General features: G+C 40.7%; 2 protein-coding genes across 2 annotated transcripts; both read left to right on the top strand.

Moving 5' to 3' along the window:
* The first annotated feature begins 284 nt into the window (after positions 1–284).
* LOC122672193 lies at positions 285–4,955 on the top strand. The gene is made up of 2 exons (XM_043869689.1): positions 285–320; positions 4,635–4,955. Exons 1-2 carry the CDS (start codon positions 285–287, stop codon positions 4,953–4,955), a joined length of 357 nt encoding a protein of 118 aa, XP_043725624.1.
* A 63-nt stretch (positions 4,956–5,018) lies between these two features.
* LOC122672194 lies at positions 5,019–5,372 on the top strand. Its single transcript, XM_043869690.1, has one exon. It carries the CDS (start codon positions 5,019–5,021, stop codon positions 5,370–5,372), a length of 354 nt encoding a protein of 117 aa, XP_043725625.1.
* Positions 5,373–12,952: the final 7,580 nt, after the last annotated feature.

Consider the following 12,952-nt stretch of genomic DNA (forward strand, 5'->3'; position numbering starts at 1 on the left):
AAACACACACATTCTCTCTCTCTCTCCTTTCTTCAAAATCTCTCCCATAGTTGTGGATTTCTTGGCTTAAAAGATATTCCAAAATTAAAGCCAATTAAATAGGAAAGAACTTAAAATATTGGTTTGGCTGATCTTCCTCAATCTCCTTTGCTATTAAATAGGAAATATCATCCTCAAAGTTATTTCCTACAAAATAGGAACGTAACAATATATCCTAAACATTATCTTCCTCAAAATAATAGAAAAGTGGTCGATTGTGTACACACTTTAGAAACCAAATTTCGATGGCTGATGTGGCAATGCTGAACGGGCCTGCATCTGTAAGCCTATTAAGTAAGCACAAAATGGAATGGAAAGATTGAGACTTTTTCTTCGTTTTTTTTTTTTTGGTAAAAAATGATGGGTGTGTCTGTTTGTAACCAAGAAGGTTACAAACAGACATTGTAACCGAACTTTGTTTGTACTCAAACAAAATGTATTTTTAGTTGGACTGAAGGGTACAAAGCGTAACTTCATATTACATGTTAACACTTTTTTTGTTCCTCTAGATTCCATCTTCTGTAACCCGCATGAAATCTTAGTTTTCCGAAATGGCCTGAACCTCTTGAGACAAGCTTGATAGCTACTAGAATAAGTTCGAACTGCCCAGCAATATTGGCCTCTGAACATGGGATGCCTTAAGAAATAGAAACTCAGAATATTACCACAACCACCATCTCGAGTAGCAGCACGTGCATCACCACCTCCACCACCGAGCTGACGAAGATAGTGCAGCAGGGAATGGTGCGAACCTCACTGCCAGCTCTATCTCCCCCAATCTTATTGAACCTGGATCTCTGCAGAACCACTGAGGGGCTTGTTGCTCTCCAATGTCGAGATGCTTATTGGGTGGGCTTACTAGCAGCTCTACTCCTTGTCTGCTAGCGATGTCTCAACTCAAACCCCCCCTTCATATTATTGGATGTAACATTTGTGTGTCCATCAAACCCAATTTAATTTGATTAAATTAATTAATTTAGTTTTATTTAATTATGTGCTTGTCATAATTGTATATTGCATCTGCCCAATTCAAACCGTTTTGTTCACAACTATGGATAGATTTGGGCAATCTGTTCTATGGTTGTTATATTTTACATTCGTACAATAGTGATTGGACCAAAATGTAAATACAGGCACATTTCGTGTTGAACATGATCCACGGGGATTCCCAAATTATTCATCGTCAAGTTGTACTTGCAACGAGAATCTTCGATAATTATTTTCTCTGTATTTGAGAGACACTTAACATTTTATTTATGTTCTATACATTTGTGGTGTGTCAATGGTTGATGTCTACCGAAAGGACTGACTATATATCGGCCGCTCGGTATGCACAATATAAATAGTTATGGATGTGATGCTCAATAAAGTTTTCATTGCTCGTAAAGGGAGAACACCAAAAGGAGAGTGAACGGATTTGATTGTGCCAAATCCAAGGCCTTGGTATTTTGTAAAGTGTTTGCAAAGAGTATTTTATTTTATTAATATTAAATTAAATGTCTTTTGGAGGAGAGTTTTCAAAGAGTTTTATGGCCAATCAAAGTCCTCCATACTCTCGTGAAAAATTATAATGGACCGGAATTGTGGCGGTGACATTTATTCCATGGTTGCAATGGCCCATTATAGGTGTTAGTAGTGTGTGGAGAAAGTATAATAAAATTACCAACCGCAAGGGGTTTTTCAGGTTACGCCCTGGTAGGATCGTCCTTTACTGTGATTTTGGATAAGTTTTATCCTTATGTGCAATTTAGGATAATCTTATGAGCTACCCTTTAGGATCACACCACTTGGTTAGATCTGGACCGTAGGTTTGCCACCTCCTCAATTAGGTCTCTATATATATAAAGGGACCTAAGGCCAAGGATATTTGATGATGATAGAGAAAAAATCATTAGAACAATTTGCACAAAATTGTGAGAGAGCTTAGAGAGAGAAAAAGAGAGTCTTCTTCTTTCTCCAGCACTATTGGCCATTGGAGGTGAAGTAAGCTTGGGAGATCCACTTCAAGTGTTGCATTCCTTTAGAGGAACACACCATTTGAGTGTTCTAGGTGACATTGCTCTCCTTTTGAGGTTAGTACACTAATGTGTTTATTGAGATCCTTGGATACTCGTAAAATTTTGTGATTACATGAGAATCCCATTGCTTCCGCCGCCACTAAAAATTGGCATCAGAGCGTAGGTTCTTCATTAAACACATATCAAAATCAACTTGCAATCTTCTTCTTCTTCTTCTTCCTCCATTATTGTGTTTTGAGTTTTTTTGAATTTTGAGTATTGTACACAAAATTCGAAGTTGACAATATATGAAACGAAGGAGAAGAGGCCACACCAGCCAGAACCACCGGCCGACAACCGCGGCAAGCAAGCACGGCCTGCCAGCCACGCCTGCTGGCCAGCTTGCATGTCAACAGGTGTGGGGCGGGCGGTCATGAGCTGGCGTAGCCCTGCGTGATGTACGGTTGTAGGCTGCGGCCAAAGCGCGTGCAAGCAGCGGCCTGCTGCCATGCGCCGCGTGGGCACCGCCCTTGCATCTCCAAAAAAAAAAAAAAGGGTCCATGGGAGGGGGGGCTGGGGAAGATGATGACTTTTGAAATTTTTTATGTGTGCATATGATGTAGATTTAAAAAGTTCATCTTCTTCATGTCAAATTCCATCATGTAAGCTCCATTAATGGAGTTCTAGTTGAAGCTATTTTAATGGAGATTGCTTGAAGATGCTTTAATTGTGTTTTGAACACAATAGGACTTTTAGCAAAGTTTTCTAATTAGATTAGGAAAGTTGGATTTGTGAGCAAGATTGCCTAATTAGATTAGGAAACTTGTATTTGAATTAATTTTCTATTTTGGATAGGAATCTAAATCTAATTAAGTTGCTCACAATATAATGAGAATTTAAAAGGAGTGGGATTCTGATTTCCTATTTGGAATCAAACTCTAACTATTTTCTCTCATGAATGGAAATTGATTTTAAATAGGAATCCTAACTTGATTAAGAAAGTCCAAATTAAAATAGGATTCTATTTAATTGCAAATTGACCCATGGGACCCACTTTATTAATACATGGGTTGGACCCATGGGACCCACACGATTCGGCCTTGGGCCGAACCAAGGGCCGACCCACATGGTTTTGACCCATGGGCCGGTCCATGTGGATCGGGCCATGGGTCGATCCGAATTGTAAATAAAATAAAAAAATGTTTTGACTGAAATATATGCAAATTTTATTTTTTAATTTAAGGTTCCACTTGGAGTAATTAATTGAGAATTGATTGGACATCGAGTTTTATGAGAACCGAAATGCATTTTCATTCTAACATCGTTTAATTAAAGAAATTTCAGAATAGTTCTTGAAATTGTGTAATTAAACAAGTATGTGTGAAATTACAATTTTGCCCTCATTGTATTTTATTATGAGATAATATAGAGAATGCAATGCTTTCTTGAGCATATGCCTACCTATCATGTATAGATTGCATATCCAAGTGTTGGGTATTAAAGTTGATACTTGAATCATTTTTAAAGAGTTAAAAGTGGGATTATGAGATTCATATGGTACTAGCACTTTGATTTTGAGCAATTGATTTAACCATTTGTTTTGTAGTATGGAATGGTCATGGGATTAAGTATGTGATGGTTATTTTATATTTATGTCACTTCTTAATTTCCCCCCTCTCTTCTTACTCCATTCTAAATGGTTGTATCCCCCTTGGGCAGTCCTATAATTAGAGGGTTGGTTTCCCAAGGTTTTCTGAATGGTTGTAAAATTTTAATCTTTATTTTAAATTCATGAGATGTAATTTAATTTTAAAGTCCAATGGATGTAACCGCTTGAAGACATGAGATGATCTTTGAGATGAAAGAAGAGGAACATGACTTCAAGGAAGACAAAGTTTCGAGTGGGAGCTTCTCAAGTTTGAAGGAGTTGAAGACCTTCGAGAATCCCATAACCATACCATATTATTGCTTACTTTATTTACTTTATATGGTTTGCTACATGTTAGTACATAGGGTAATATTTGCTTATACGTGTTACTAGATGCATGTGATGTATGATGGTTAGGAGTAACATGGTTAATGTGTAGTAATGTTAAAATTACATTATTGCCCTTAACTAAGTAAAGCAAGTAATAGTGCGGGAATCTTTAATGGTTAGAATCCTGTGGCCTTTTATCGCGATGAGAGAATGGACTATCCATAGACCACTTTGGGAACTCCGAAAGGCTAACCTTAGTGATCAGTGGATAAGTAGCATCCTCCCATCTCCGGCGTGATAGAAACAATCATAGTAAATAGGTATAGCCTAAGTGTCAGCATTACCTAAGAGCCATGAATTATTTTGAGGAGATAGGTACCTACTTGACTTGAGTGTGCAGTGAACTCCGAAAGGCTAAGCTATCACTCAGGTGGCCAAAGTATATTGGAGGTCAACCCGGAAGGCTAAGCTATGCATATTAAAGGCTTAGAAGACTCCAATTCACATTTTTTGACTGAAAAAGATGTTGATTTTGTGAGTTACCATTGGAATGTGATGCATGTTTCCTTAAGTATTTTGATGGTATGGTTGCTAATTAATTGCTTGTACGTTATTTGTAGACCCTAACTGCCATCAATATGACCAACAACAACGCCCTCAATTCCCTACTTAATGAAAATAGACTAACTGGGACTAATTACCCCGAGTGGAAGCAAAAGCTTATACTCGTTCTGAAGGCAGAGAAGATCCACCATGTCATTTCTACTGATGGACCTCCCTTACCCCACACCACTGAAGGTGACGACTATGTAGCTTGGGAGACCTTCAAAGAGAATGACGCTCTGGCCACCGCCTATTTTCTTAGCTCCATTAATAAGAAACTCCAGACCTCATGTGATGACCTGGAATCGGCCAAGCATGTGATGGAACACTTAGAGTAGACTTTTGGCAAGCAAGATCGTCTTGCACGCCAACAAATCTCTTCAGCGCTATTCTCTACAAAGATGCATGACAGTATCACAATCAAGGATCATATGATGAAGCTTACCAAGCTCTTCTCTGGATTGGAGAATAAGGGTACTCTATTTGAGTTGGACTTCAAGATAGAGATTATCTTTGCCTCACTTCCTGACGCCTATAGCTCCTTTATCATGAACTTCCACATGAATAAAGTAGTGGTTAACAACGTCTCTGAGCTTACTAACATGCTTATAGAAGTAGAAAGTACACTTAAGAAAAATAAGGTTATTTCTCTTGTTACTGAGAAGAGTTCTCAGGGTTCAAAGAACAAGAAAAAGAAGAGGACTAAGAAAAGCAAGAAAGGCAAGTCAATCGGTGTGAAAGAGGGAGGAGTGTAGAAGAAAAAGGCTATAGCTAACAAAGGAAAGTGTTTCCATTGTGGCAAGACTGGACACTGGAAGAGAAACTGCCAAGAGTACCTAGCTTCCTTGAAGAAGGACAAGCCAGAGATAGGTATTTTTGAATCTTTTGTTGTTTCTGAATCTCTTATGTTGGTTGGACCAACTAACGTGAGGTGTGTGGACTCTGGGTCCACCGCACACATTTGCAATAAGTTACAGGGGTTTCGGGAGAGCAGAAGGACAAGAAGGAATGAGATCACCCTCAAAGTTGGAACTGGAGATGAAGTTGAAGTAGTAGCTGTAGGAACTTTTTTCATTTATTTTAGTAATGCTGGTTATTTGAAACTTAATAATTGTTATTACCTAGATTTAGTAGGGATTTGATTTCGGTTCCAAGACTTATTGATGATGGTTAGAAGGTTTCATTTGATAATGATATGATCATTACTCTTCAGGGCAAGTTTATTGCCTCTGGTTTTAAATTGAATGGCCTTTACTTTCTCAATTCTGTCTTAAATGAATCCGGTGATTCCAGCATGAATGTTAATGTAATGAAAAGAAAGTATTCTCCAGATAATCAAACATATTTATGGCATCTTACACTAGGCCACATAGGGATAGACAGGATAAATAGGTTAGTTAAAGGATGGACCTCTTGAAAGTCTAGAGGTTCTGCCATTTCCAACCTGTGAATCATGTCTACAAGGTAAAATGGTCAAGTTACCCTTTCCTAAGAAAGGAGGAAGAGCCAACGGAACGTCAGATTTAATCCACTCAGATGTTTGTGGACCATTGAACATCATTGCTAGGCAGGGATATCAGTACTTCGTCACTTTCACCGATGACTATTCACTTTATGGCTATGTTTATCTAATGCATCGTAAATCGGAAACTTTTGAAAAGTTCAAAGAGATCCAAGCCGAGGTTGAGAACTAATTAGATAGGCATATTAAATTCCTCAGATCCGATCGAGGAGGTGAATACTTATCCGACAAATTCTTGGACCACTTACGAGATAAGGGGATCTTATCACAGCTGACGGCACCAGGCACACCACAACAAACGGTGTGTCAGAGTGTAGAAACAGAGCTCTGTTAGATATAGTTCGATCCATGCTCACCTATTCTCAGCTGCACTTGTCATTTTGGGGGTATGCATTGGAAACGGCTATATACATTCTAAACAGGGTTCTAAGCAAGTCTGTGCCCAAGACACCATATGAGTTGTAGACAGGGTGCAAGCCTAGTCTATGACACTTTAAGGTATGGGGTTGTGTTTCACATGTGAAATGACAGCATGCAGACAAGCTTGAACCCAGGACTGATAGATGCCATTTCCTAGGCTACCCCAAAGGCACTGTGGGTTACTATTTTTATAACCCAACAGAGAAAAAGGTGACGCCATGTTTCTCGAGGATGACCATTGCACCTAGAATTGAGCCAATTGTAATTCAAGAGTTAGATATCATGGATACTCAGATGGTCCCTACACCACCACCCGTTGAAACTTCACCACCGGTGATGAATCCTATAGAGCCTAGGCGCAGTGGGAGAACAATCAAGGCTCCTGACCGTTTGGTTTTCTTTAGCGAGGAATCAAACAAAGTAGAAGAGTTCTACGTGGTCACCGATACTTTGGATATGGATCCCTGCACCTACCAAGAGGCTATAGGAGCTGCGGATGCAACTAGATGGTTAGATGCTATGAAATCCGAAATGGACTCCATGTACTCCAATGGCGTTTGGACACTAGTGGATCCACCTGAAGGCATTAATCCTATAGGATGCAAATGGATCTACAAGAAGAAGAAAGGCACCGATGGAAGCGTGGAGAGATATAAGGCAAGGCTGGTAGCCAAGGGTTATACCCAAAGAGAAGGCATAGACTATGAGGAGACCTTCTCGCCAGCTGCAATGTTAAAATCCATTCGGATTTTACTTGCCATAGCGGCGCACTTTGATTATGAGATCTGGCAGATGGATGTCTAGACAGCCTTGCTGAATGGACGTCTTGATGAGGACATTTACATGCTTCAGCCAGAGGCGTTCATTTCCCATGGGGAAGAGAACAAAGTGTGCAAATTGTTGAAGTCAATCTATGGACTTAAACAAGCATCTAGAAGCTGGAACATCAAGTTTGATCAAACGATCAAAGAGTTTGGTTTTGATCAGAACGCTTATGAGCCATGTGTCTACAAGAAATTCAGTGGGAGTTCAATCTGTTTCCTTGTCCTGTATGTAGATGACATACTTCTCATTGGGAATGATGTTGGAATGCTCACTTCTGTTAAGAAATGGCTTTCCACCAACTTCTCTATGAAAGACCTGGGTGATGCCACGTATATACTAGGCATCAAGATAGTCAGAGACAGGAAACGTAAAATTTTAGGTCTGTCCCAAGCTAATTACACAAACAAAGTTCTGGAGGTTTAGAATGAAAGATTCTAAAAGAGGAAACATTCCCTTTAGACATGGCATAGCACTTTCTAAGTCACAATGCCCACAGACCCCTGAGGACAGAGAAACTATGAAAGGGGTTCCATATGCTTCGGCTGTTGGAAGCCTCATGTATGCAATGCTATATACCAGACCAGATATTTGTCATGCAGTTGGTATGGTTAGTCGATTCCAATCAAACCTTGGACAGGAACATTGGATAGCTGTTAAGTGCATCATGAAGTACTTGAGAAGAACAAAGGATTATTTCCTTGTTTATAGTGCAGATAACTTATCAGTAGTAAGGTACATAGACTCAGATTTCTAGTCAGATAAAGATGACTGAAAATCGACATCTGGCATGATATTTGTGCTAGGAGGAGGGGTTGTCATATGGAAGAGTGCAAAGCAGAAGTCAACGGCGGATTCCACAACTGAGGCTGAATACTTAGCAGCTTGTGAAGCAGCTATGGAAGGGGTATGGCTTAGAAAATTTCTCGCCGACATGGAGGTAGTACCTGACCTCGTTAAAGACCCCATGACTTTGTTATGTGATAACAAAGGAGCCATTACTCAAGCTAAGGAACCAAAAGCAAATCAGAAGAACAACCACATGGAGCACAAATATCATCTCATTCGAGAGATAATATAAAGAGGGGACATATCGATTGCCAAAGTTGATTCTGTAGATAATTTGTCTGACCCCTTAACCAAGGGGCTAACTCCAGTAGTATTTAATAGACATGTTGAGAACATGGGGATAAAACTTGTTGGACATTGGGTTTAATGTACAAGTGGGAGATTGTTGGATGTAACGTTTGTGTGTCCATCAAACCCAATTTAATTTGATTAAATTAATTAATTTAGTTGTATTTAATTATGTGCTTGTCACAATTGTATATTGCATCTGCCCAATTCAAACTGTTTTGTTCACAACTACGGATAGATTTGGGCAATCTGTTCTATAGTTGCTATATTTTACATTCGTATAATAGTGATTGGACCAAAATGTAAATATAGGCACATTTCGTGTTGAACATGATCCACCGGGATTCTCGAATTATTCACTGTCAAGTTGTAGTTGCAACGGGAATCTCCGGTAGTTATTTTCTCTGTACTTGAGAGACACTTGCCATTTTATTTATGTTCTGTACATTTTTGGGGTGTCAATGGTTGATGTCTACCGAAAGGACTGACTATCTATCAGCCGCTCGGTGTGCACAATGTAAATAGTTATGGATGTGATGCTCAATAAAGTTTCCACTGCCTGTAAAGGGAGAACACCAAAAAGATAGTGAACGGATTTGATTGTGCCAAATCCAAGGCCTTGGTATTTTGTAAAGTGTTTGCAAAGAGTATTTTATTTTATTAATATTAAATGAAATGTATTTTAGAAAAGAGTTTTCAAAGAGTTTTATGGCCAATCAAAGTCCTCCATACTCTCGTGATAAATTATAATGGATCAGAATTGTGGCGGTGACATTTATTCCATGGTTGCAATGGCCCATTATAGGTATTAGTAGTGTGGGGAGAAAATATAATAAAATTACCTACCGCAAGAGGTTTTTCAAGTTACGCCCCGGTAGGATCGTCCTTTACTATAATTTTGGATAAGTTTTGTCCTTATGTGTAATTTAGGATAATCTTATGGTTAGATTTGGACCGTAGGTTTGCCACCTCCTCAATTAGGTCTCTATATATATAAAGAGACCTAAGGCCAAGGATATTTGATGATGATAGAGAAAAAATCATTAGAACAATTTGCACAAAATTGTAAGAGAGCTTAGAGAGAGAAAAAGAGAGTCTTCTTCTTCCTCAAGCACCATTGGCCATTGGAGGTGAAGCAAGCTTGGGAGATCTTCAAGTGTTGCATTCCTTTGGAAGAACACACCATTTGAGTGTTCTAGGTGACCTTGCTCTCCCTTTGAGATTAGTACATTAATGTGTCTATTGAGATCCTTGCATGCTCATAAAATTTTGTGATTACATGAGAATCCCATCGCTTTCGTCACCACTAACAAATTATTGTATCTGTCTCATGAACACATTTCTATGATGATCTTTCCAACCCAATGACCATCCTTTGTTTTTAGAAAGTATGTGATATATCGCTGATGAGTCATAAATCAACAAGCCAATCAAAGGTGGACATGTGGCATGCCAAATTGACCATCGCAACCGAGTCCGATCACAAGAGTCGGTCTGGTTGGGTATCACTACAAACTGAACCCTGAGTCGATAGATCTCTAAAAGTAGGCCCATAATACTGGGCTGAAAGGCGAGCCCGCTCCAACAAGGTTGATACTACCCGATCATACAGGACGGCACAAAATATATTAAGTGCAGACCGAACCGAGCATATGTAAAGTTGACTTCATTAACCATCCCCGCGTATCCCGGGAATGGCGCCTAATAGCTCCGAAAATGACACACCATGGATCCTCCCACGGAGGCGTAACATGCAAGGAATCTTATCCATATATCCGGCTATGGCTCCATGCAGCCTTGAATCACACTTGGGACTCCTCCCCCGTTATGACACTCCATCACTGCCAGGACTCTAAACCCACAGCGCCTAAAAATACCTAGGTAAACTATACCGTTGAATATCTAAATTAATTTTTTATTATCTTTTGCTAAGAGCGCTGACTTAAGCATCGGAGTGTCCAACGCCGGTTCAGCGCGGTCATTCTTGTACTAACAGTTTATGTGCAGGACCGACCCGAGGAGGTGAATACCGACCCGAGGTTGCAACCAGTTCTTAGCGCAACAGATTGGTGCCGTTTGTGGGAATGACTCTAGAATATCCACGAGAACTCTCAATGGCTGAAGGACAAGACGTTCCCACAATCATCTTTGACGCTCCTCAAGAAGAAGACAACCTGGCACCTCGTCGGAATACCCGAGCAGCCCATGGACGTGCTCGCCCGCAGCGCCAAGCTTCACGACACTTGGTAGCCCTTGCAGCAACTGCAGCATCCAAACCAAGCACACCTACAATAGGTGCACAACCTAATGGAGGAACACTGCTGTCACCACCGCCTCTCTCGATCACACATCCAATAACTCTCGATCTAAGCACTCTAGCCACAGTCGGACAGATCAACGACCTGCAACAATAGCTACTACAACAGGGCTTTATTTAGGGACAACCTGAGGCAGATACAACCCCTAAGAATGTCGGCTCTTGCACCGATTCTCGTGCCTACAGCAGCATTGGCTCCAACCCTTCCTCTACCACCTCCGATACTACCAACTATTGCTTGAGAAGTTGGGCACGTTGTTCGGTGGACCGAACTAGCCGCCCAAGAAACCTGGAGCCAAGCAGGATCGCCCCAACCTGCTCGGAGAATCCCACCCCTAGCAAGAGTGGTCCGAATGGGTGACTTACCCACCAGGGCCCGTGTTGACCCAATAATAATCCCGGAACGATCTGTAACTGTACAGCAAACGGATTGTTCGTGGATCGATGCCAGCCAAATGAGGCAGGAAAGCACCCTAAGGTCTTGCTTGTAGGAAACCCGAGCCGAGAACTCGAGAAACACGGACCGAGAAAATAGTCGACGAGATAATGGTCGTGAAAACCAAAATGGACAAACCCCGGGAGCAAGCCCGAGCCGACCCGTCGAAAATGAGCTTGATCGTAAGCTTAGGGAGATTGACAAGAATTTGAAGGCCCTAGAGAAGGGAACCGTGTCTGAGGACTTCTTCCAGCCCAGATAACATCCGTTCACAGTCGAAATAATGAGGGCGAAGCTTCTGAAGAACTTCAACCCCCAAGCTTTGAAGCATACGATGGGAAATCCGACCCAAACGATCACATTAATTATTTTAACATGATGATGAATGTCTACGGAGGGTTAGAAGTCGTCAAATGTCGAGCCTTCTCGACCTCACTCAAAGGGGTGGCAGCCTTGTGGTTTTTGAAGCTAAAAAGTCAAATTCGATACAGAGCTTTTCAGAGCTTGCTCGCGCGTTAGTGGTCCACTTCCAAAGTAGTGTGAAGCAAAAGAAGACAATGATGAATCTACTGGCTGTAAAGCAAAGGGCAAATGAACCAATTGGGGACTATATCACCCGCTTCAACAGTGAATCCCTGGAGGTAAAAGACCTGGACGACGGGATGGCCTTCAACGCCCTACACAATGGCATTACCAACAGCGAGTTGGTCCGATCTCTAGCCCTGGAGCCGACCAACAATGATTGAACTACTGGATTGGTGCTATCAGTACGCCAACATGATAGATATCATGAAAGCCTGGAAGACAATCGATAACATGGGGTCAGAGAAGAAGAGATCAAGTGACAAAGAAGAAAATAAGGACAGGGAAAAGAAGCAGAGGTCGGATCGACACCAGGAAAGGGACCGAAGCCCAGACTATACCCCACTGACCACCTTGAGGACGACATGGCATGTAATGGTGATGACAGGAAATCCATAAGTAGTTATGATATCTTTCTCGGTCCTAACTTGATATCCTAGAATTCAAGAAAACAATAAATGGTGGACTGTTCCTCTATTGACTCCAAATACGCGGCCCTGGCAGATGCTTCTAGCGAACTCATTTGGCTATATATAATCTTTATTTCGTGGGCTTGGATTTCGTCTACGTGGTCCACTTATTCTGTGATGTGACAACTTTGGCGCTACATAATTGTCTGTGAATCTGGCATTTCATGCACGCACCAAACTTGTTGAAATTGATTTTTACTTTGTTCGTGATCGAGTTGTCAAGCGCCAGTTATCAACGCAATTTATTTCCATATCTGATCGGCTCGTTGATATCCTTACTAAGGCTTTATCTCGGTTCCAGTTCTTACGTGACAATTTGAAGATTGGATGTCTCGATTTTTCTACTTGAGGGGGTGTATTGACCGTATATAGAATTTCATATCTATGGAAACTCTATATGCGGTATCCTTCTCAACATTACTTTCTACTCATCTCTTTATATTCTCTCTCCTTCTATTCTTGAATGTAAGCTGACTAGGGCAAGCTCTTGTGTATATTCAATAATTCTCAGCATTAATACAATCAAGGAATTTCAAGCGAACTTGTGTTCTATCATACCCTTATTTAGCACTCATCGGTCTTATTTTCAACATGGTACCTAGTCACTTTATACTGTAAAAACATCATGG

The sequence above is a fragment of the Telopea speciosissima genome, chromosome 8 (assembly GCF_018873765.1).
Source record: "Telopea speciosissima isolate NSW1024214 ecotype Mountain lineage chromosome 8, Tspe_v1, whole genome shotgun sequence".
Lineage (NCBI taxonomy): Eukaryota > Viridiplantae > Streptophyta > Magnoliopsida > Proteales > Proteaceae > Telopea > Telopea speciosissima.